General features: G+C 39.7%; 1 protein-coding gene across 1 annotated transcript in view; it reads right to left on the bottom strand.

Moving 5' to 3' along the window:
• sema4c (sema domain, immunoglobulin domain (Ig), transmembrane domain (TM) and short cytoplasmic domain, (semaphorin) 4C) overlaps window positions 1-25,750 on the bottom strand; it is a 94,814-nt gene that overhangs the window by 24,704 nt on the left and 44,360 nt on the right. Inside the window, exons 3-4 of the mRNA XM_042422362.1 lie at window positions 22,422-22,630; window positions 3,773-3,927 (exon numbers count right to left, since the gene is read on the bottom strand). Of these exons, the coding sequence (XP_042278296.1) occupies window positions 3,773-3,927; window positions 22,422-22,545 (279 nt within the window). The 5' untranslated portion in view covers window positions 22,546-22,630. The remainder of the gene's footprint in view (window positions 1-3,772; window positions 3,928-22,421; window positions 22,631-25,750) is intronic.

Raw genomic sequence — 25,750 nt, 5'->3', positions numbered from 1 at the left:
TGAAGCAGAATCATACCTTTTAATCCACACAGGGGTTTTTGATAGATTGGGGTATTAATTCATACCAGCTCACCCTGAACTAAAGATATAATTAAGTCAGTTAAAATAGTCTCCTAATTGAGTCACCCAAGTAGTGCAGAGTAAGAAGCACAACTTGTCGGTCCCTGGCAGCAGTGTTTCTGGCTAGGCCCCATCAAACACAGTGTTGGTAGTAAGAAGCTATGAGGTCCTTACTGCAGCTGTTTTCCCTGATGATTGCCATTGTTTAAGGGATCAAAAAAGGACTGGCAAGAAAGGGCATCATCATGCAGGGTACTACTTCAGTGACCGACAAGCTTTTGGCCTCCAAAAGGTACAATCTGCTCTGCGTTTTCTGAATCGTGTGGGGGGAAAAACCATGAAGAAAGAAAAGTGCACATTCTTCCATACTTCATATGTCCACACCTCCTTTCACTGATGACCTTTGCTATTTAGTAATATTTACAGTAGCTGATTTTTTTAATGACTATGTGACACATGGCTGAACTTTGCTCTGTGGACAGAGGTCCCAAATATGAACTGTGTTTACTAAGAGGTTTCCACACCATTAGAAATAATTACACTGGTCATTACAGGCAGAGAGCTGCTGCAAATGCATATTAAACTCTGATTTACTTGACTGCTTTTAAACCAACAGCAATCAAACAACGTATTATTGTCATATATTGTACTGGTGGATAGGTCGTGCTTTAAAAACTGAAGGAAAGTATAATAATAACTTTTGTGTATTTTAATAACAATAACAATGCACCTAGTTGGTCAACAAACTTAACTTTTGATCCTATAGTTATACCAATTCATTACACATACAGTATATGAGCTGAATACATTTTTTCGATACAATACATATCTTTTTTCAGCTAAGTTGAAGTCAGTGATCTAATACGATAACATTTCAGTGGTAAGTCACATTAGAAATTATTCACCCCTCTCTACCACTGTTCACTGAATATCCACATTTAATTCCCATGGTCACTGGAGAAATTATTAACTTATATTGATTAAAGTTTAATAACTGAATTAATCATTTGGATCAGTTGGTATGAATTACCTGTAAGATCTGTGGTTTAAACTAATGCACTTCAGTATTTAAAGAAGCAAGCACAGCTTGTGAACCCAAAGATCAGGTCAATTGAAATTGCAGTTTGGCACATGTGATTAGTTATTGAAAATCAGGATCTGTAGTTGCATTCTCCTATGTGGGACATTGCAGATATCATACAAACAAAGCCATTTTTTTACTTTTTAAAATGTAGGAACAAGGCGTAACAGAGCTGAGATGCATTATTGTTGCAGGTTTAGTCAAAACTGTAACAGTGATGTCTGAGTTACCAAATGGGGATGACTGAGCAAAATTAACGAATGACAGTATGGAAACCAATCCACAGGCATTATGAGGAAGAACATAACTAAATAATGTAGAAGGAAGCACTTATGGGAGCTGCGCGTCACCAGAAAAGTATGAATTTTTTAGAGAAAATCTCGAGGAAATATCCAGGGAAGAAAGACAGACATGAAAGCAATGAAGAAAGACAGCAAGTAAACAGCAGCAAAGACATAAAAGAGTAGCATTTAAAGGAAATGAAGAGGGAGGGGAGGTGAGAGAGTGATGGGCAGATGGTGACAGAGGGTTGGACTATTCCCTTGTCCTTGTTCAGTCATTTTTCTGTGTTGGCTTCTGTGTTTCCTTCCTTCTACATTGCACACTGGGGGCTGACAACAGGTGGTCTTATCATTACAGTAAGACTTGTAACCCTCATTCAAACAGCCTGTGCCTGTGTTGCGTGTGACAGAGTGGGCGTATGTGTGTGTGTGTGCATCTAATAACTGCTCATTACAGTGGTAAATCAGATAACAATCCCCAAACCTCTGCAGGCTGCTCACTGCACCTTCATTCGCCTGCTGTAATTGTATTGATTGCAATATGGACCAATTATTGAGAGAGCAAAGCAAAGCCAGATTGAGTCTCTCAGGGTTCACCATCTCTGTATGTGTAAATGTGTGTGTGTGTGTGTGTGTATCAGGTCAAGTCAAGGGTATTTATAGAATGCTTTTAACAAACAGGTTTGCCCCAGAGTCTTCATAGGAAAACAAGATCCACAAATTAAAACAAGGACATAAACTCTGAGAAACAGGGTCAAAGCCGGAGCACTTGTATGTGCAAGTGTTTGTGTATGTACGCACCCACACATTCAAAGTGGATATGTTTGTGCTGTTAGCAGTGAAATATTGGAGCAAATAGCTGCACATATTACAAGCTTAATATTTGGCAGCTTACTCTCACCATAACTGTTGGAAGCTTTTAGCAACAGATAACACAAATAACTTCCAAATAAAGTAATAACTTGGCAAAATGTCATAAAACATCTGAATTAAAATTGAAATGGAATGTAAAAAGAAATATTAATATAACATCAGTGCATCTTAGTTTGGCATGTTAGTATGCTAACATTAGCTAGCAATAAACAAAGTGCAGCTGAGGCTGATAGAAATGTAATTAGCTTTGCAAATATTTAGTAATAAACCAAACCATTGAACATGCCTTTTATGGTTAACCATGCCTAGCATGGTTAAAAAGCAAAAAAAGATATTTATTTTTGTGTGGCTAGCTAGCTTGACTGAAATACTGATGGTACAGCTACCTAGCTGAAGCTAACTATCTTCATAACACTACACCAGCCATGTAACCTCTATCTTATGTCTTAATAACATCTATTTTTTTCACTAAATTTTAATTATCTAATCTACAATATTGTTGACTTGTCTGAAAACCTTCCACTACATTTTATCATTTCTGTGGTTGAGCATACATGGTGTTCTATGGGTTGAACAAAGAGAATAACACTGGTTTGTGGTTTACCCCTCTCAAAAAGCAATTCATTAAACTCAAAAAACACATGTGGGTCAAACCAAAAGCAAGGCTGTTTTCTGCTTTGGAAAAATTGACATACTGGAGGCACATGGCTCTTAGCTAGCAGCAGCAATTAATACATTTTATTATATTTTGTGACCCTTCAAGGAGGATACGGTAATACATTTTGAGAAGGCATTAAATAGCTTGACAGTTTGTACATTATTAGTTTCTACAATGCCTGAAGATTTAATAAAAATACAGGCCAGACCAATAAAAGACCCAACAACTAGTATGACTCAGTCGACTTTATAATGGTGCTATTACCTTCTTTGATTATCTGCCAGAATTTTTTTCTGTGTGTGTTCTCAAACGTCCTTGAATCCAAAAATGAGCCAAAAAAAGGGAATAAATTAAGGTCAGTCTGTAAGTTAATAGGCAGCCATGAAGTGTGGCAAAGGCAGAGATTATGCTTTATGTTTCTTTTCCTGCTTATCCAAGCTGAACCTCTGCAATTTTAAAGCTTTTATATAGTAATTATATCACAATTTGTATCATAATTGAATTTAATGTATTTAAATTACAAATTTGAAATGTGTGTTTAACTCTGCAGTGCTCAGTAACTAGGCAGTGTAGAGGAGATGATGCTTTTTGTTCCTGAATTGTCCATCATGTTGTACTGTGATATTAAATCTAATGTGTTATCATTTAATTTAATGCATTTCTTCAAAAGCCTTTCAGCGCAGGTGTGCGCAGGTGACAGTAAGACAGTGTTGTGGATAGAATTGTTTTTCTTGAATCCTTATTGGTCCATGTTTAGCTTTTGTAAATCTTAATCCCCTTTAGTGATAGCTTTTGTGTGTGTATATGTGTTTGTGTTACCTGTGGCCGTAACTGTCTGCTAATGTCGTTGGGGTCCAGGGCAAACAGTGCCTCCCGTGCTCCGATGTACAAAACTCTCTCATGGTCGGACAGAGTCAGCATGCTGTAGTTGAACACTCCCTGAACGCTGAACCTCGCCATGCTGTCCAAAACATCTGGATAAAGACAGAGTCAGGAGGTACATCGTTACATTACATTACTGACACACACTTTGCTGCAACCATTTTTGCTTCCAACTGATCTGTTGACAGATGAGAGAATGAAACCCAACAAGAGCATTTCACACTTTCCTTGTTGAAATTTGTTGATCTCTCAGCTTATACACACCACCAAGCCTCGCCCACTGCACCATTTATAACTTAATATCATCCATCCTGCTTCTACATGCTACATCTCGTCCACATCTCTTCTCTTCATTAGGAACTTTGAAGTCTTTCACAAGTCTCAGCTGGCATGCTCATTACTTCAACCCATCACATCATCCATATAGGTCTATACATCTCTGTGATCCACCAGCCAATTTCTAACAACATTCAATCTGTGTTGCACTAATCAATATTTTTTTATCAACAAGGGAAAAAAAATTACTGTGTAATATGAAAGGTGTCACTTGTAGTGAAAAACCTCGCGAGAGTTATCAGCCTATTCTGCAGCTCCCCTCAGCTATATGGACTGTTAGCATCTTTTAGCTCATTATTTGGTTTTCTGGCTTGCAACTTTTGATTTTGGTTCACTCTCATTATGCTAATCAACCAGTTTCCAGCAGCAGCAGGCAGCTGTTTATTAGCAAAAAAAGCTATGATAAAGTAACTTTATGCAACCTGTTCACACCAAACAGCAGACAGACAGACTCTGCTGTGTTCACCAGCTAAGTAGCAACTAGCTGGTGATTTTTCAGCTTACATGAAGAGCCAGATATTTCCCTCAGATTCCAAATAAATGCTAATGTTACTTTGCTGTCTGACTGATGTGTAAAGAGGCAACTGTTCGCTACCAAGTTCACCATATCAACTTTATAAGGCAATTATATGTCACTGTTATGTTAACAGCTTGTTGTGCTGTCCCCTAGTGGAAAAAAACCCCAAACAGGTTTGACTACAGTTAATGTAGATTTCAAGAATTATTTTCTCTGGCTAGTAAAATGTCTTTTACCTTGTAGTGTTCTCCAGTTCGACAGATAGTGTAACAACTTCTTTCTCATTCATTGAATTTTTTAACAGAAGACATTTTGCTTCACTTTCAAGGTCTTGGTATTGTGCTTGCTGGCTCACTGTCACATTGTCATGACTTACTGGGACACCCCTTAATGTTATTATTCAATTTAACCCCAATTACACCTTTGCAATTTACAGGACTGGACTGCTAGGGTGATGCCAAAATGCATTTGAAATAAAAATGCAAAAAAATCAAAAACATGACTGAAATTATAGACAAATAATTAATTCAAAGCACCACTACTAAAAGCATTCACAGTTAAAGTCATCGGGTCCTAATGAGTTTGCTGAAACTACCCAGAGTATCTAGTTTCAAGATCTGTTGTAAGTTATTCCTGCAGGATGGAAGGCTGCGTAGAAAGCTTCCCAAGCTCTGAATTTACTTTAGGAACCTGGAGCAAATGCCAGTCTTCAGGGCAAGTCTGATAAGCTCAAGATCTGTATGCCAGAAGTGAGATAAGGTCTATTTAGAAAAGCTGTACAAATAAACAAGAGGCAATGGTGTTCTCTTACCAGCCCTGGCTTTGATGGAGAGTGCAGCAGAGTGCACCATAACAGCCACAGCAGAGTGAAAGGCAGCATCTAGATGTTGTATAGTGGTGGTATTAACAGGGAGATGCAAGTCTGCACAATCTGCAGAATCACAATCTTTTTAGCCATAAAAGAAGATAACCTTCAACAAATTCAATCAGCAACAGCTTTAATGTAAGTTTTAAAAGTGAGTTTGTTATTGAGCCAGATGCCAAGATGTTTGTAGTCCAAGATGTGTTGAATATAATCACCTAATCTAGTTTTGAAAATAACAATATAACTTCTGTTGTGTCTGAATTTAACACAGCTTTTAGACTAAAGATTGTTCAAAGACTTAATAAATTGATAAACTGCATTGCAGCATTAAGCAGACTGAAAAGAAGAGCTTAATCCAGACTATACAGAGCACCTATACACAACACTGCAGGGGTTTAGAGTTGGACATTAGGAGCATTATTGCAAATGGAAAATGAGATCCAGGTGACAACGTGGACAGAATGCAGAGCACAAGAACGCTTATAAATGCACACTAATAATGGCTGTAAATCTGCGTGTGTGATTAGATTGTTCATTATCTGGGCTGCACATCCAGATGCAGACTGCATTTTAATACAAGGCCTCTTACTCTGATTAGCTATCACTCAGAGTATTAACAGAATATTACCCCACTTGTAAACCCAGTTATTGATCCTCTGACATCAAACAGCTGAATCGATGTGATTTATCTCAGGACTGTCTAACTTATTTAAGGATTGCCCATATTTTGGGTTCCTTCTCATCTTGCTGCTCGCAGACTGGCATAAACAATCTCAAAAAGATTATGAGAAAATTACAAAATGTTCTCTTCACGGTCTCATCTGTAGGGTTTGTTGAAAAACCAGGACTTTTTTCCATCAAAATTTTCAAAAGATGCACCCGCTGTTTGGCTGTTCACTCTCTTACACAAACACACGTGCGCACAAATACACTGATACACACATACTGTTCAAATCCCCTGACTAGCATACAGACAAACCAGTGGTGCAGAGCAGAAAGCACGACAGAGACAGGAGGAAAGAGAGAAAGGATGGTGTTTAGTTTTCATTATCCACACTCTTGTTGCTTGTGGTGTCACCTTGTTCTCCCTCTCTTCCTCACTTTCACTTTATCTGGGCTGATAGAATGTGTGCAAAACGCGAGGCGACGACAGTCCACGCTGCACGTTATGCGATCTCATAAATTGAATAAGAATATTTCTTTTTTTGTTTTCTGCAGGATGAATACTTTCACTTCTTTCACTGTTTTCCTGACTGAAAATAGCAGCTGTACTCAAGGGAGGGAATGGCAGGAACTGGTGTGATTTATGGTGTGACTAACTGCTCATGTGACGCTGTGGCCTAGTTGGGACTAAATGGACTCATATACATGGAGAAGTCTGTAGTGGATGGAAGAGCTGTGTGTGTGTGTGTGTGTGTGTGTATCTGTAACTGTATCTGTATGTGAGCTTGAAAAAAAAAGGAGGTTAAAAAAGTGATGCTTGTTACTGAATTCACAGAAATCAAGGTACATTTTACAACCACTTGATACCATATGATAGTCACTCAACATAAAGCAAGTTCTTGGAAGTTGATCACTTTTTAAACCTGCTGCACAGGAAGTAATGCATTTTATTTAGACAGAAAACTAACATTGTTTTCAGTACACTGATGCTTTGCATGTGTGCAAAATACCAGTGCACTGACAATGCTAGACCAAAGATGGTGCCAAAATCAAGGGATTCAAGAATGCTGAGCATTATTATTTTCCAAAAATACCGTCCTACAGGAGGAGATCGGGCCCATAAATCAATTTCAAAAGGCCACCCACATATTTAAAATGTATTATTACACCTGGCTAATTAACTTTTCATTTTCCATATTTTATTTTAGCACAATCATTTAATTTCTGGCAAAACCTGCAAAATTAGAGCACTATATTTCACATTTAGCAAGCCATATGACCACCTGCACTCAGATTTACTATGGCGCAACTGACGCCAAAATGTCTTCTTCTAAACCTAAAACAGAGGTTGACCTGGAGGATAGACTTTTTCAAGAAGGATGGACAATTAATTAGTTGTTTGTGGAGTTTAATGTGTTTCCGACCTTATCTGCAATCAAAAAGTTGCTGTTCTCCTGCAATGCGATCTCGAGAGCTGTTACTCTCTCTATGCTCTTACTAAATATGCAGAGCACTATGCTAAGTACGAAGAAGTGGGGAGGGAAAGTTGAGCTGCTCAGCTTCAGAGTGTGCACATTGTTACACATATTTATTTATCTGAGAGATGGAGAGAGCGCGTATATGGTTGAAACTGATCAATTGTTTTTTCTTCTTCCAAGTGTTGAAGAAGCCCTCCTCACTGACAACAACCTAGCCTGCGCCTTGAGGTAATTTGAGCTTGAGACCCCTGACTCAGTTTTGTAATGAAGGCAAAAACTGATATTTGATATTCATTAACTTCGAATTTGAATATTTTCATGCAGAAAGTAACATGATATTCCACATTGCTGACTCAGGAATAGTTTTCCTGGCAAAAATGTAAAAAACCTCCAAAATGAAATTTTGTCTTTCTTAAGGCAAACCCTCCCCCCATCACTGAAACACGCAGCAAATATTATAGAGAGTGAAATCTGGACAAGTTAAGGTTAAAAAAACCTGAGCGACAACATGTCGTGAGAGGCACAGAAGGATGTCAGGAGAGAGATAGAAGAGGGAATAAGTAACCAAAGGAAGGAAGGAGGGGATGAGTACTGAAGTCAGCTTATTATCTGAGGAGCAGCAGTGTATAAACATTGGAGGGTATGTGCGGATGAGCGAGTTAGATGAGAGTGAGTGGAGAGAGAGAGAGACAGAGACAGAGAGAGGCAGCATCCTCAGGGGAGAACTGAGCACATCTGCCGTGTTCCACATAGCCGGGCAAAAAAACTCCAGAGCTGACACACTTACTGAGGTGCATACACACACACACACACACACACACACACACACACACACACACACACACACACACACACACACACACACACACACGCTCACACTTGTGTCGAGGTATGTGGCTACACACACAAATCAGTGCACGTCTGAACACATCTACATGCATAGAATATGCACAGTTTGCGTGTAAGCTAAAATACACACACACAGTCCTGACACTCGCTTCAGATGTTATCGGCCCACTAAATGGCTGTTATCAGTTGTCATCGGGACCCATAGATTTGAAGTAGTATGGCCCTAATCTACCTCCTAATTGGCTCAGTAGGCTGTTATCATCTATTAGTAAGCTGGAGGTCACCTTTGAGTTACAGACGCCATATCGCGGCCGTAGTAATTATGACCCGGGGAAGTTCAGATGATGTCAATATAAACTCAGCTCCTTTGGAGTAGGAGGCGGATTATTTTTTTCCCACCTGCATACCGCAAAGACCCATCCTACTCTGACTGGCTAGTACTTGTTGTCTTTGTTGGTTGGGTTGATTAGGTTTAGGCTAGGGATTAGCAGCAGGAGATGACCGTTTGGGACCAATGTTGGTTTCCCATTTCAACCGGACATTTTTACCGTAACGTTGGGACATTTTTACCACATTTTACTGCATTCATAACCCACAGTTGCCATGTTTAACAGTTAACCACATTTCAAATGATCATTTTAACCTAAATCATGATTTTTTCCTAACTCTAACCAGGTGGTTTTTGTGCCTAAACCTAATGCACCTACTGGTAGGTGCAGTCTGCCCCATCTGAAGCATTATAATGGTAGTGATAACAACTGATAACCATTTAATGGGCTGATAACAACGCTACATCTGAAACAGGTAGTCCTGAATAGTTTTCCAGGGTACCTGCTCAGTGACTTTGTCTCTCCACCAAAAAAGGGAAAGTTTTGCTCCAAGTGGCCTGTTTGAAGTGGTCAGCGGCTCTGTCATTAAGAGGCGATACGGGTAGATGCACTTACCATCTGCCACCACACTGTGGCAGCCCTCAGGATATACCTGCTGTGTGTGTGTGTGTGTGTGTGTGTGTGTGTGTGTGTGAGTGTGTGTGTGTGTTTGGTTGTAACCTGCGTGAGTGTGGGTTTCTCTGTAGACTGTACACACCTGTGGTTCATCAGTGTTCACATGCAAGTGAATAAGTGTGCATGTTTTTGTGTGAGGCTGTGTGCGAGGTCACATTTATGTAAACAGCAGCTGTAGGTTTAAGAAAAATCCGACTTAAAGAGATGTTTTTACAGCTGTGTGGAATTGAATTTAAGGAAAATTAAATGACCAAAAAGGAAGCCATCCTCTGTTCTAGTAGTGATTGAGCAGAAAAGGAAAAGAACAACAAGAAATATCAAGACCTATGAAGTCAAAAACATAAATGAAGCATATTGTAACCTTGTTCTGGATGAATCTATGGTAATAATGGGCACAAATAATCCTGTTATTATGTCCTGTATTTACTGTATGTATGGAATATAAGCATTTGAATACTTTTTGAAGCTTTAAACTTTGATCATTTTAGGACTTCTCCATTATTTTTAAGGACCTGGTGTGTGTGTAAGGGCGGTTTGGGTTAAATTACAAGGCCTTTGATGCTTGGAGACAAAAGTTTGTAGAGAGAAGAAGGAAAGGGAGCATATAAATGAGAGTGCAAATAAGAAATGGAAGGCAGAGGCAAGGAGAGGCATAATGAGTCCAACAGATGGAAGGAGAAATATAAACAAAAGGCCAAAATAGAAAGCCAGAATAGAAAGGGAAAATAAAAAAGATAGACAACTCAGAGGGCCTGACTGAGGTCAGCACCATTGGACGCAGAGATGATCAGAGATCACTGCACAACAAGACCATTTCAATGGCTGTGTGTGTGTTTGTCTTTAGCTGGGTGTGAGACTGTGATAACAGAAGCTAATAGAAAGAAACAAAGAAATTCATTTGGGATCTGTATGTGTATGCATAAATTTAAAGAGACACAGGGGAGGTTTACTACATTTTCAGCTCTGATTTTGGAGTAAATCCATTGAATGCATCATAATAATAACTGGCATCAAATAAATTCAGGATGACGATATATTGCCTGAGTGCTTTTGTATATTTAACCCATTAACTAAAACTTATACAGGCTATGCAATACTGCTGAGTATTTAACAAACATACCATAGGTTTTATATTTGATTAAATTGATTGATTTCCTTCCTTCCAGGCAAATGAAAATCCTGCATTTAAAATTTTTAAACAGCAAAATACAGTTTACATATCAAAAGTAAAAACACTCAATTAGGAACGGTTATTATTATTATTATTATTATTATTATTATTATTATTATTATTATTATTACTGATGCAATGATGATGTATAGTGTAAGCAGATTTTTACTGTAGAGGCTGGCTGAGGCAAAGCTAAAGCCAATTTGAACTACTTTATATACTGTCGGTAGTTCATTCTATAACAATGTATTATATTTTATAACTCATAATATGCTATGAATGTAAAATCTTAACCAATTGGAGTAAAAAGTACAATATTTCCCTCTGAAATGTAGTGGAGTAGAAGTATAAAGTCACATAAAATAGTACTCATGTAAAAAACAAGTACCTTCAAATTGCACTTAAGTACAGTACTTAAGAAAATGTATGTAGTTACCTCCCATCACTGTCAAAGACATGCAATCATTGTGTGGTAATGTGTGGAAGGACTCTTCCTGCTCAATCGGCTCATGACAGGATGCTACAATATCTTGAGAGTGAAGCATTACAAAAATTGTCCTCCCTTTCCATTCCTAAAACTACCAATTTTTCATTCACCTTTTCTCAGTCTACATTTTTTCTTTTTTGTCTTGTGCATTTGAATTTCCCAACAATACATGACAATACTATGCTGTTTGACAGCCTACAAGTTCAAGTGAGTCCTTAAATGCATCACAATGGAGGATTTTTAAACAGCCCTTGCCTAAAACTGCATTATTATTTATCAAACAATAATACATCCATCTTTATGAGAAGAATAATGTGAATTTGAATTTCTTGCAACAAGAGGAAGCAGGTCTACAGCTATCTCTTATGTATTGAATGCTATGGCTTCTTTGAATGCAGCAGCAAAGAAGAATTATTCAACTTGGACAAAAAGAAAAGTTCACTTTAATGGATAAGCTATCTTAAGCAAGTTTCAAGGCTGCGAAAGTTCTTATTCATAGTATGAACTGAAACCAAAGGCTGCCTGAAGGTAGGAAACCAATCTGTGGACGTCTAGGATTCTTTGGAAAATGATCAGAATAATGTACACTACATACAAATCTGGTTAAAGGGCTGAAACATGCAACACTAAGCTGAGAACCAGAACAGCAATTTACTGTCAAATCTAAATGAAAAGATAATTGGTTTTCTTAATACTTTATGATGACATCAGCTAGTTTGACTCCATGGAAACTGTCACTGTTTGTGTGTAGACTCTATAATGTGTTTATTCATGCTTGCATGTGCTCAAATCCTCTGCATGTGCATGTATGTGTGCACACTTCATTGTAGGGTATCACAGGGTCATAAAGTCCAGTCCAGCCCTAATCAAACCAAGCCAAACCGAGCCGGACCGAGCAGAACTCCCACGGAGGAGGAGGAAGAAGAGGAGGAGGAGGAGGAGGAGAAGGAGGAGGAGAACGCCTGTTGCTTCACGGTCGGCTGAAAAGGTCTCGATCAGGGCCTTGACTCTGTGATCTGCCTCCATCAGCCATCCAGCCTCCCTCTCCCTGTCTGCTATAAATACATCCAGCCTCTGCTTATAGCTTCTAACCGCCGAGCCACTCACACACCAAACTATGATTAAAGGCCTATTTTAGGGAGAGCTTTGAAGCAGCGACAAACACCGAATGAGAAGCAGAGACAGACAGAGGAGGGAGAGACGTTGTGCAGCACCCACACAGACACGCAGACATACCCGAGCGTGTGCGCAGAGCGTCGTCAGACCTTCATCTGAGCAGGTACCCTCTTTGAAAGAAGAAAAAACAACAGTGCGCACAGAAAGACACACACACACACTCCCACGTGGATGCATGCGTTTTGTCTGTTGCACAGACGGCAAGTTCACAGGAGAGTCAGGTGTACGACAGAATGAGAGCATGGAGACAGAAAGAGAGAAAAAAGGGAAAGCTATACACGTCTTTATTGGCTGGATCTGCAAAAATCAACTGTAGGCTGAATTTAGATTATTATAGATTATATGCTATTGTACATTAAACATGAATTAAGAATGAATGAGATTTATTGTATTACTGAGACAACAAAACAAGAAATTCATGTACTTGAATATACCATAAAGAATAATACAGAAAATTACATGTTTTCAAGCCAAATAATTAGTCGCCCATCTAAGGCTTGAATGTGTAAGCTGCTATTTGCTGGTTATGAAACATTTATATTAATAGCTTTGTCATTAGGGATGCATGATATTGGATTTTTGCTGATATCCGATATTTTCCAAATCATTTTGGCCAATAGCTAATGCTAATACTCTTATATGCACATATTTTTTTCCCCATAATCGCAGAGAACATCAAGTCTGTCCTGTAATGGAATTAACATATTATTATGCCAACTCCCACTGGCAAATGGAGACATAAAATACAGTGCTTTTCAAAATGTACACATTCACTGGGCAAAATGACTACTTAAACTTAGGTTACAGATAAAACATGCCATATTTATTTTTATGTTAGATTTCCAAACAAAACAGTAAGATTCATCCTACTTTAACAGGCTTGGAGGATGCTGTCCCTGAGACAATCTTACAATAACCACAACCAGGGCAAGTTTGACCTATTTCACAAGTTGCAAAACAAGTAAACAAATGTAATCTCTGTCCACAGGGATCATGTGAAAGTAAGTGCATTGTACAACCGTACAGCAATTAAAGCCAACTGAAAGAACATAAGTAGACAAAGTGTACTCTAATGATTTCACATATAACAATATAGCAGTCAGAGGGACCAAACCAATACTTTTACTTTCATACTTTAACTATATCAAGCCCATAATACTTATGGTATGTATATACTTGAATATAGGACTTTTACTTGTAATGGAGTATTTTCACATTGCTGTATTGGTACTTTTGCTACAGTAAAGGATCTGAATCCTTCTTCCACCTCTACAATAAAGCTGGATAAGACCCAGGGACACTCAATGATGCAGCTCTTCCACACTGCACCTTAATGCTGCTGCTGCCTGTTTGTAGCATGGAGGATAACTAAAGATGCTCGTGTTAACAGCTGACAACAATATAAATTCATTTACACTGTCTGTTTGATTTGGGATTGTTTGTCCGTGTTTACCGGACAAACAGTTTGTGGAGCATTTAGTCAACGGTTTGCATCATGTGCACATAATTAAGTGTCATCATCAGCCTGTCATATCAGCAGAAATGTTCATTTCGAACTGATGCTGATATTTCATTTTAAAGGCTTTATTGGCTGATATCATCCCTATCCATTATTGCTTTTGATAAACAGTTGTTGGAGCAACAGAATCCAACGGAATTGGAAGAGCGAGATGAAGAGATGGGAGAGTGGGAGGAGAGGAAGTGGTAAAAGTGGATTAACACAACAACGGAACAAGTGAGCCCAGTGGGGGGACGGTTTTCGGGGGGTGAAGGAGAGATGAAAGTGTGGGTGGGGGGATAAAACAGCCTGACTCGCTGGGGGGTCGTCATTGCAATCCACAACAAGCAGAACAAATCAAGAGCTGGTTGATGCCACAAGTGAGGTTTTTTCCATTCCAGCGTCATGGTTCAGCATGTATGACTGATACAGTGGCGGGCACCAGCTGGGGAGGCCTTTTTGTACAATGTTGTGGTGATGACATACAGAAAGAGACAGAGAGAAGCCTGTGAAACTCAATGGTTGCAGCATGGCACTGCTATTGTTTTGGAATTTGACTCAGTGAACAATCCCCATGCCAAAAATTACAAGTATTTAGTCATTCCCAAGAATTCTTGTTCAAGCAAAAATCCCCTAAAAAGCATTTAGACCATGGAACACTCCATTGAAACCCAGCATAATGATGATAAAACGTCTTCATAGATACTTATGAAATCTTGTATTGGGGTTACATGTTATTAATTTGGCAGACGCTTTTGTCCAAAGAAACTCACATTTTCTCTCTACACACATTGTAGTAAGGTTTACGCCCAACACTTTTCTACCACCTGAGCTACAGCCTCATCAGGTCCGGACTACTGGCATGTTAGATTTCTGTCCAACTGATGGAAGCTGGGAAGCTGCTCGGATAAAAGCTTAGATTACTGCTAACGCCTTCAAAATCCTGCTACCATAATTGTTCCCAGAACTTTGGATAATTTGTACATGAATTTTTGCATTGCGACTGGATAATTCCTACCATCAACAAATCTATTCTTGTACACAATTTGTATCCCCAACTGCTGCATGTGCATGTTATTTGCAGGCTGTTGGTTTGGAGAACTGGCACCTTTATTCATACAATTCAAAAACCTGATTATTATTGTTGTTAATTCCATCATTTAGTCAATCAAATGTCAGAAAGTAGAGAAAATGGCCATCAGAAAGTCTTCAGATTGCTTGCTTTGTCTGACCAACAGTCAAAAACCTGAATATATTCAAGTTACAAATTTGTTGTTGATTATTTTTCTGTCGATCAACTATTCAACTAATCATTTCAACACTACAGTGTGGTGTAATTTATCCAATGGATATGGAATTAAATGGCATCATTACAAAAGCACATGTGAAAATCATGTTTCTATCTCTCTGTCTGGAGACTGCCTTAATATGAATTAATCACATGTAAGATACATTTTCATATGTGATAAACTCCATGATGGGTGCCAAAATCATGGAAGGTTTCATCACTTGTGAAATTTCTGCATACAATATGTGAACCCTTACATGTGAAATCTGTTTCATATGTATGATGTTTTAAATATCTGAAAATCATATGTGCCTATATTATGCAAATTTGTACTGTGTGTGTGAAATGTTCATTTTTTAAGGATAAGGATAATGGATGACATTGATTTTTAATATAAGGCCAATAGTGGTGAACCGGTGCATCAATTGAACCATAGTAGTACTGCTACGTACGGGGAGGTGCTTTGGATGAGAGCAGCCTAGAGTGGCATTTTCATTTTAATCCACATGCCCACTTGCCTCCACATCAGCTCTCATAAAGTCAGTATGACAACAGAGAGCACTCCAGGTCCTGACATCTGGTCCCAGCTGTAAATCTTCACTGACCAATCAGCGCAGGGTCAGGGGATGAGTGACACTCATCGCAGATAAAAAAAACAGTGATGAATCTCCTTTTTCCATTCCTCCTTCCTTCTCCCCCCCATCTATCCTCCCAGTCACGCACAACCTCTCTCTGCCTCCTCCTCTGCCTCGCTCTCAACCACTCATTACTGTAATTGGAGGGTTTGGGGAGATATGGCAGAGAGAGAGAGAGACAGAAAGAAGGAAAAAAAAAAAGAAAGGTTGAGAGAAAGAGGGAGAGAGGTTTCTGGAGGTCAGAGGCCCAGCCCTTTTCCACCCTCCTTCTGCTCTGTGTTTTTCTCTCCCACCATCTCTCATTCTATCTTTCTTTTACTAAATCAAGAGGCATAAATTTGGTTTGGCTTTTCTTTAAAGATGCAGGACTTGTTTGCTGCATCAAAGCAGGCTAGATTTTCAAACAAAATATCACATTTCTAGGGGCTCTATTCCTTCTACTCTCTTTACCTCCCTCTTTCCTTTCTTTCTCTCATTTTTTCTTTCTCTCCTTTCTTTGTTTAACCACAGCTGCTGTGTTTTGTCATAGTTTTGGCGTACTTGCCTCTGTCACTGGGCTGGGCTGCGGAGTGCATGTAGTTATGTGTGTGTGTGTGTGTGTGTGTGTGTGTGTGTGTGTGTGTATGAATACAATAGGAGAAAGCCATAAAGAGAGAGAGAAATGGGATGTTTGAGAGAGAAAGACAGAAAAAGAGGAGTGAGAGAGGACAGTGGTGTTATCAGCTGAAGTATTTTCTCTGGTCAATGGAAATGGGCCAGGCTAAGGGCGTGAAAATAGCTTTAAAACAACATAATAGATGGTCAAATCAGCTGGGGCCAATTCAATGAGAAATAGGACAAAAAAGCACAGAGAAGGTTGGTCACACAAACAGAATGACAGAGGCAGAGGTGAGTGGCAGAAAACAAATGAGAAAAAAAAACATTAAATCGCCCTCTCTTGAACTGTTAAGTTTAAACGAGAAAGCTGCCAGTATTTTAGATTGAGTCTACAAATCTGGTGACTTTACACTCCACAAACACTTTACACTACAAAATCAAAAAAGAATTCAGCTTTGTCTTTAACACCAGTGACTCATGACTTCACTCTGACTTAACCTTTTTATTTGAAAAAGCTTCTCTTACTTACTATCTTCCTCAAGTCCAAATGAAAAATTATGTTGTAAAAACTCTTCAATTTCCTGACAGCTAATATACTTTACATCAATCAGACAAGTTGAACAGGTGCGTTTGGCAGCGCACACCAGCAGAAAGTCCAAAGATGATACCTCGGATTATCACATTCAGATATATGCTGTGGTCAGCAAAAAAAACCAAGAGCAACATATAAAACGAAAGTTTCTGAACAAACTACATAATTGTTTTGCTCAGGGACGAAGGAACATGTCACCCAGTAGAACGGTGTGGCTCACTGACGTGTTTTTAATAGTTTTTGGACAATGGAGGTCTACAGCACAGAGGAATACGATATATCAGGCTTTGGACACACATAATACTTGTAAGTTGGATGAGTTCATTGTTGGTTTGCATCTGCACAAGATTTGTTGACAATAAGACAAATAGAGAAAATCGCCAGCCAAATCCTTTAATATTCATTGGCCAGCTAGCTTAAGATAACTTCAGTTAAGAGGTAGTGTTAATAGTTAACTTTTTGCACATATGTCTTCATAGTGAAGACTTGAGACTGACTGGCAAAACAAAAACGTTGTCCTATCTGTGGCTACAATAAACAACTACTAGTTTGTTATATCTTGCTTATTCCTCTGTGCCATATGATACACCTTACTGTCAAAAAAAATCAATGAGCCACACTGTCGTGCAAGGTTACATATTCCTTATTTACAACATGCATGGGAACTATAGATTATTCTGAGTCAATCGTACACCATGCTGCTGTCTTAAATACTACTAGCGCAATACTAGTGCAACAAATGTGTATTAATCCACAGCTGAAAATAGACCCAAACAAATGCACAGATTTCACTCCTGTTTGATTAATGTGTAAAGCAACAATGTACGAACAATGTATGGATCAAAAGACCTGTAGCAAAAAACAAATGAATGAAAAACATGCACCATATGAACATAAATATGAAATATAATCCACATAAAAGTGAAAAGACATCAAGATACATACACTATGTCAGTGATTAGAATGAGAGACTATGAAAGAAAAATGAAAAGTATGTAAATTTACGGTGCTCTTTAGCAGCTCTGCGAGAGGCGTATACATAATGTGTGTACATAAAATGTCTCATTAGGAGCCAATGGTGATATTTTTTCCACCCTCTATAAATGTGATGTGGCTGTTGGGGAATAACAACAGCCAAAAATTCAAAATGTCAGCATTGTCTTTGAAAAAGTGAGAGAAGAAGATGACGTTGATAGATAGCGAGGGAAAAAGAGATGCACAGAATGAGGATATTTGTGTTTCCTCTTCTGCAAGCTCATGTAAGTCTCATGTAATTGCCGGGCAGGGGTGGTGGCTTTGTTGGTGGATAGAGGGGGGGATCACCCAACCAACTCTCCTGCACACACACACACACACACACGCACGCACATTGCCCGAAGCTCCAAATCCCTCAGACTGCCAGCCTAAGCAGTACACACACTCACACACACATAAAAACAAAGGGGGATTAGATAGACAGACACACAGCTACACACACTCTCTCTACAGAGATAGGTATAAACACACACGCCCTCTGTGCCCCCACATTTTCTCTCACTCTTGTTTTTCATTGCCTATCTTCTTGTCTGTGTCTTGCAAACTCACACTGCATGCAAACAGCAACACCCACCCACCCACCCATACACACACACACACACACACAAGTTAATATGGATGCTATGTGTGCCTGTGCAGAGAGATGCCTCCATACAAAATGAAACCTTGGGTGAATGGCCTGCACACTCACTGTGTGTGAGTGTGTGTGTATGTGTGTTTTCCTTTTTCTCTGTCGTTCGTCTGAATCTACTTTCTGTCCTTTTAAGGCAGTTAGTGACTGGCCTCTCTCTCTTCTGTCTTTCTCTATGTCTCTCCACCTGTCTCTCTTTCTTGCTTTCTTTCCATTATATACTGTATCTCTTCTCTCTCTTCCCATTTTGCTCCCCCTCTCCAATCCTCAACCCCCCTCCCCTCTTTCTGCAGCTTTGTTTTTCCATTTCGTCTCTCTCCTATCTCCTCCCCAGCACTGTAGCAAGAACCCATCCATATAAGTCATTTAACCCAGTATTGAGCCTGAAAATCTCATTTTTCTTTAACCAAGTGGAGAAACCTGTCAACGGGTACGATAATCCCACTTGTTTCCAATGCAAATCAATTTGTGTCAAGAATCTTTCCACGCTGAAGTGCCATACTCGAATCAAATATGATAAAAGTGACGTGATCTGCCTTCTCCTGTGTTTCATGACGAGGCTTTTATTTCCTGAAAAAAAACAAACAGTGAAGCTGCACAAGAAGCAAGGGGAGTTATCTTGTCTCTACAGGAAGATTTATCCACCTGTTTTTCCAGAAAAATACATTTGTAAGACTGAATATGAGAGTTCATTTGCTTTGCTTCTTCCATATAAGACTGTGCAGCTGTCCCTGTTTGCCTTGTCTGGTGTGTTTTTACCACAATTGTGTGCTCTGGCCAGAGTGTAGCAGGGATCTGGGCTGCTCTCTGCCAAACTGTCACACTGAGCACTTCACCAGAAACTATTGATGCCCTATCGATTGTTTTTTTCTCCCCTATTCTCTGTCCTCACATCTCACCACAGCACCAGTGACGACTGTGGCATGGAGGGATGAGATGGAGTAGGAAGGCTGTATGGAAAAAAAAGCAGGTGGGGGGTGGTGAGGGAGGGGGGTGTTGGGGGCGATAGCGACATGAGAAAGCAGCTTTTGAAACATCCCCACACCCCACCACCAACCACCACACGCCATTCTCCTCGAGAGCGGCTGAAATCGGAGCTCTTTGTGAAAACGCCATAAGAGCATTTCGGGTTCATACGATAAGCCGCAGCATACAAAGCAAAAAAGGGGAGGGCAAGGATAAAAGGCAAGAAGAAAGAGGAGGAAGAGAAGGGAACGGAGAGATAGATATGGGATGAAAGGTGGGATAGGTGCTATAGAGAGGTGAGAAAATATGGCTTTTTTCCCCATATTTATTCCTCTCTTTATAGTATTTCCCTAATCCCCAAGAGAGAGAATGCAGCACTTCCCCTCTGAGGGATTAAAAAAAGACACACAAAAAAAATTTCTCAGCTTGCAACAATTGGCATTGTTCAGCGAAGAAAGCTGGCCCTGGCTGCAGAGGAGGACTGAGATAAAGAGTGCAAATACAGTTGAGCGCTAGGATTAGACTGATGTATTGTTTTACAGAGGGTCGATGTCGGCCTCTTGACAAAAATCAGCAATCATCCACCTCTGATATAATGGAAAATCCTCTGACTGTTGTATCCGTTTGGCTTTTAAGGAAAGGGAGAGTCAAAGAGTCCAAAAATGGAGGAAGCTATCGTAGATTATTTGCTTTGTTTCAACATCCACTTTATTTAACCCTAGTATAACTGCTCCACAAAAGATACATGGATTAAAGACAGGAGTTGATTGTACAGAGCTGAATGAAAGTGGAAAAAAGAGAAGTTGCAGGTGTCTTTTGACATTTTTAAACGACAGCTGGTGCAGATATCATAAAATTGTCAAGGCTGAAAATACAAAGTATTTTTCTGATATTATTTCAAATAATTGTGACAAACCTTGTGTTCTTTTTAGCACCATTAACACTATTCCCTATACCCCCCAATCTGCCTGTCTTGATGTATCCTCAAAAACCTGTGAAAATTCCTCCACTATTTTGTTGTCAAAATTGCGATCATTAGAGCACACATATAACCCCCTTCTTATGACCCATCCATCACTGTCACTTGCTCTGCTGTTTTTAACCAGTTGGAACCTGTGCCTCTTTCTCTTCTAAAGGAAATCATTGATCATATGAAACCTTCAGCTTGTCTCACAGATGTTGTTCCCCCTTGCTTTTATAAAGAGATTTGTGAGACTATTGGACCAAACATCCAAACAGTTATGAACAGCAGTCTCGCTTCAGGTGTTATACCAGAAAATTTTAAGCACGCAGTAGTACAACCATTGATCAAGAAATCCAATCTAGTCACCTCAGTCCTCTCCAATTTGAGATCAATTTCCAAACTCCTGTTTCTTTTGAAAATTTTGGAGAAAGTTGTACTCATAAAATTGCAATCATTTTTAGACATACATGGCATTCTTGAGGTGTTCCAGTCTAATTTCAAAGCCCTTTACAGCACTGAATCTGCACTTTTAAAAGTTTTTCACAATTTTTTACTTGCTACTGACTGTGAAGACTCCACCATTATGCTTATGCTTTTAGATCTCACACCTGCATTTGACATAGTAGACCGTAGTGTCCTAATCTCTTGCCTGGAGCATTGTGTTGGCATTAAAGGTACTGGTCTGGGGTGGTTCAGGTCTTACTTATCTGACAGAAGTTTTTCTGTCAGCCTTGATGACTCTGTATCCTCCTCAGCACCTCTTCCTTGTGGAGTCCCTCAGGGTTCTACTCTTGGGCCAATCCTATCTTCCCTTTACATGCTACCCGTAGGGTCCATTCTTAGAAAATATGGCATCTCAGTCCACTGTTATACAGATGACACTCAAATTTACCTGCCTTTGACACTTTGAAAACTGATTTTGTAAGGGTTACATGCTTTTATCTTGTCCCAGCTCAACTACTTTAATGCTCTTTACGTTGGTGTTAGACAGGCCTCCCTCTCACACTTGCAGTTGGTCCAGAATGCTGCAGCTCATCTTTTAACAGGAACATGCAAACAAGAGCACATTGCCACTGTACTGGCCTCCCTTTACTGGCTCCTTGTATGTTTTAGGTTTGATTTCAAGATTTTATTGTTTGCTAACAAATCATTAAATGGGCTAGCTCCAACCTATCTCTCTGACCTTTTACAACCACACATCCCATCAAGGTCACACAGGTCCGCTGAGCAGTTACGTTTGGTTGTTCCAAGATCAAGGTTGAAGCACAGGGGAGATGCAGTTGTAGCCTCCAAACTCTGACGGGAAACGAGTTGCCTCTGTGTTAGTTAGGCTGGCCTCTACACTGCCTGTTTTAAAACACTTCTTTATTCCTTGGCTTTTAACTCAAAATGAGATTTCCCTGTCTTCTTCTTCTTTTTCTTCTTTCTGGTCTTTGTGTTTTTATTTTGTTGTTATAGAGCTTTTGCTATTTTGCTTGTACAGCACTTTGGTCAACCCTTGTTTTTAAATGTGCTTTGTAAATTTTACTTGACTTGACTAGCAACCAAGCTAACCAGTGACCCTGAACAGAGAAAAAAGAAAGAAGCTCCGAAAGCTACTAGCAGTAGCACATTCCCGGCTTTCTGGTTCAACAGCTGCAGATGTTCACCAACTAGCCCTGCGAGTAGTCACTGCGTCACAAAACTTCAAGAACAATGCACAGTTGAATATATTTGTGTCACTTTAAAGAGCAACTACCTAAAGGAATTCTTTTAAGTCTGGCTTTCAGTGGAAAGTTTCAATGCCTCCTAAGGCCTGACTCTTGTATCAGCTGGTATTACACAGCTCACTCACCCTGGTATCGAACAGTCTTGCGTGGGATTGGGTTCCAGTTGAGGCCCAGCGACTTCTCCCATCCAAACAGGAACACTAGGAGCAAGACCTTCTTCCCGCCCATGGCTCCCATGTCAGCACCCATTTGTCGGGACTGGCGTTGAGTGATGGATCGAGGGATCAATCAGATGATCAGAACAACTCGAGAGAGCAGCAGGGCTCCTGGCAGCCTGCCGAGAGAAAGAAAAACCAACACATCAGCTAGAAGCAACAATTCACTTCCCTTATTGGCTCGGCTGTTTATCTGAAACAATTTTGTCAGAGCAGTATTTACAACATGCACATTTATCAAAAAGCCGCACAAAACTATTCATACATTCAAGCTGTGCTGAAAGATACATTTCTCACTTTGAAAACATGTACTATAAAATTGAACACGGTCATCAAAATCCACAATAGTGTAAAACAGAAATGAGTTATGCAAATCATTAAAGCCAACAAGGACAAAGTAATAACATAATCAGTGTATGTGCCTCTGTGTGTGTGTGTGTCTGCCAACAAAAACAAACTCAACATTTTAATGACTTTTGGCCGGGGGGTTATGCAGGAAAGTTTTCTCTGTCCCTCCCTCACTCTGAGCGATAATCCAGCTATCGCCACTCAAAAAGCTCAGAAATAGCTTATCGCGGCACTCTTGTTAAGCCAATTCAGCAGCAGTATATTAAACTGGGGCTGAGTTATCAAAGTTAATTGGCGCTGGCAATGCATCAAACGCCAATGTGTTGGGAAATGAATGTCGAGGCAAGGACAATCCAATAGCACTGTGTTGTAAATGAATTGGTTTATACCTAATGAATATGTCAAGTGTGCGGCTACAGAGCAGCATTACACTCCAATAACAGCATAGGATGATTGACTTGTTACGGTGCTGCAGGTGAAAGTGATGTACGCGGTAAGGAGAGGAATTTCACATTGAAATACTACTTTCACACACACAATCCCAAATCTGTTTTAGTATGCTTGTGAGGACCCTAACTTTTACCTTCTGGTGTCCGAATATATGTAGCCCTCTTATTGGTAGAACTCAATTAGAGAAATTAGATTAAATGTGTTAAGCACACTCAAATTTAAGATGAAACACACCAGTTATTAACAAATAATAACTGCTTTGAATTAACACATTTCCTTTTTATCAGTAGTTTAAGTTGGGTGTGAAAATAACTTTAAATTATGTTGAGCTGCTATCATTAGTGGATTTGCTGCAGCCACCCGTGCTGTCAAACCTCCATAATCAGTGATGCCAAGTGGAAGATAACAGCTAAGAAAGAAATCACATGTGTGGCTTGTTTTGCAACAAAACTGCTGGTGGATGGATGTATTTAACAAGAAATCAAGATTTTATCTGTCTATGAGATTTCTTGTATAGCTTACAGCAGTAAAATTAAACAGCAACATCCAGAACTGTCCCCTTTAGTAAAGGCCTCAGTGTGCTTCAGGCGAACTAGATTGTACAAAGTGTTATTCGACTGCATCTTAAAGCAGAAGTGTTTGTCCCTGTTTTAAATGACCACACTCAAAGGCGGGGTGAAAATCATGAAAATCCTCCTGCCTGCATCCCTGATCTCTAAGAGAATTCTGTGTCGTTTTATGTCTTTGTAGTCTCAATGAAATAAATAGTACAGTTATGTAGCATACTTTCAGATAGTCTCTCCTTGATGGCATTCATTGTTTAACACATAAAGTCATGAAAGCAGTTGTGTGAAGAATTTAAAAAGGGAGCATGAGAGAGTAACCTTGCCTTACATTCACATCTCCACACACTTGGCCACTCACTGTGTAGTGGGTATGACTGTCTGATTTTCTGTTCTGAAGCAGCCCTGTCTGATTATGCCATTGGAAAGGGTGTTTCAGATGCTGATAAGCACTTTGTTTGAAGCATATTAAGGTCTTAAGGCTAATCAACAAACATTCTCTCCACAGTTTCCATATGGGAACTATTTCTTTAGTAGAAAGTTGTTCAAATGAAAACTCTTCACACTGTGGTTCATGGATTATCAAGAATAACCGGGACATTTTCTGGAGAGAGATGACACTTAAATTTAAATGTCATTTGGGCACCACAAGCAAAATCACATACACTTCTATTGCATTAAAATGGCAGCAGAAATCTCAGAATTCGATATCTCCAAACCCCAGCACATACAGTAAAACCAAAACAGTCTGTGTGGCTAAATACCACTAGGAATAAGTGATGTTTTTGTTGTTCTTTTTTTGTAATTTCGTTAACTGACCCTTTATATTCAACTTAAAGGTAAAGCTCCAACTCACTAACTGGAACTTTAAACAAAGTCTCATTATTTAAACCAATTACTATAGTGAACATTAACCTAACCACTGCAGATATGAGGAATGAGGGATCTTTCTTAATCCTGGTAGTCAAATAAAAATTGAAATACAAGGAAACACACACACAGAAATGCACACACCATCTGTAAGCTTTCCCCTCTGCACCTGCTGCTGCGGCGTATCAGCGAGTGAAATGGCGCCTTTGATGATGCATGCTCATTGGAAAAGGGAACCCATTGACTTTTAAACAGGCACAAAATGTCAAACTGTATTTACTTTAACCAAGCACAAAGAGGAAAATACTTCTGTATATGTAACACATTTTATGTCTCCTACTCCCTCTCCCTCTATTCCTACGTGTGTATTAAGTTCCTGTGCTGACAAACAAACATTTGGTCTATTTGGCGGATTGGCAGGGGAGGTAATTGGGATTTGGAGATGTGTGTGCGCATGTCCAACCAGTGTGACTGTTATTGATTACACTTTTGAGAAGAAAATAAGAAGAGGCTGAGAAAAAAAAGAGAAAAAAATCAAACACCCCCCTATATACTCCCCCGCCACCATCCACCCCCAGATCAGATCATGGCGACGTGCTGTTAAATGAGCGTGCTTAAACGCTGGGTTTGGGTGAAAGCTCTCCAAGCCTCACAGTGCCGACTACCAGCTTTATTGGATCGATGCTGGAGGCCCTGCTGGCCAACGCTTGAGTGAGCCGAGAAGAGATTGAGATGGAGGGAGCGAGCGAGTGAGTGAAGGAGGAAGGGATGAAGGGCTAAAAGGATGAGAGAAAGGGAGAGAGAGTTATGCAGAAAGAAAAGACATTTGGAGATGTTGCAGGAGGCTTGCAATTTTTCATTTTTTTCTCCCTCCACATCCACTCTTCTGTCTCTGTGCTGAAAGGTAACAAAGTGAAGTGGGCATCCTGCAGGCCAGATTAAGTGAAGTGGTAGCGTGTAAACACTACAGGGGAAGATGAGGAGGAAGAGGATGGTAGAAGAGACGGT

The sequence above is a fragment of the Thunnus maccoyii genome, chromosome 9 (genome assembly GCF_910596095.1).
Source record: "Thunnus maccoyii chromosome 9, fThuMac1.1, whole genome shotgun sequence".
In the NCBI taxonomy this organism is placed as follows: Eukaryota; Metazoa; Chordata; class Actinopteri; order Scombriformes; family Scombridae; genus Thunnus; species Thunnus maccoyii.
Note: the sequence above shows the minus strand (reverse complement) of the source record. Positions and strands in the feature narration are given on the sequence as shown.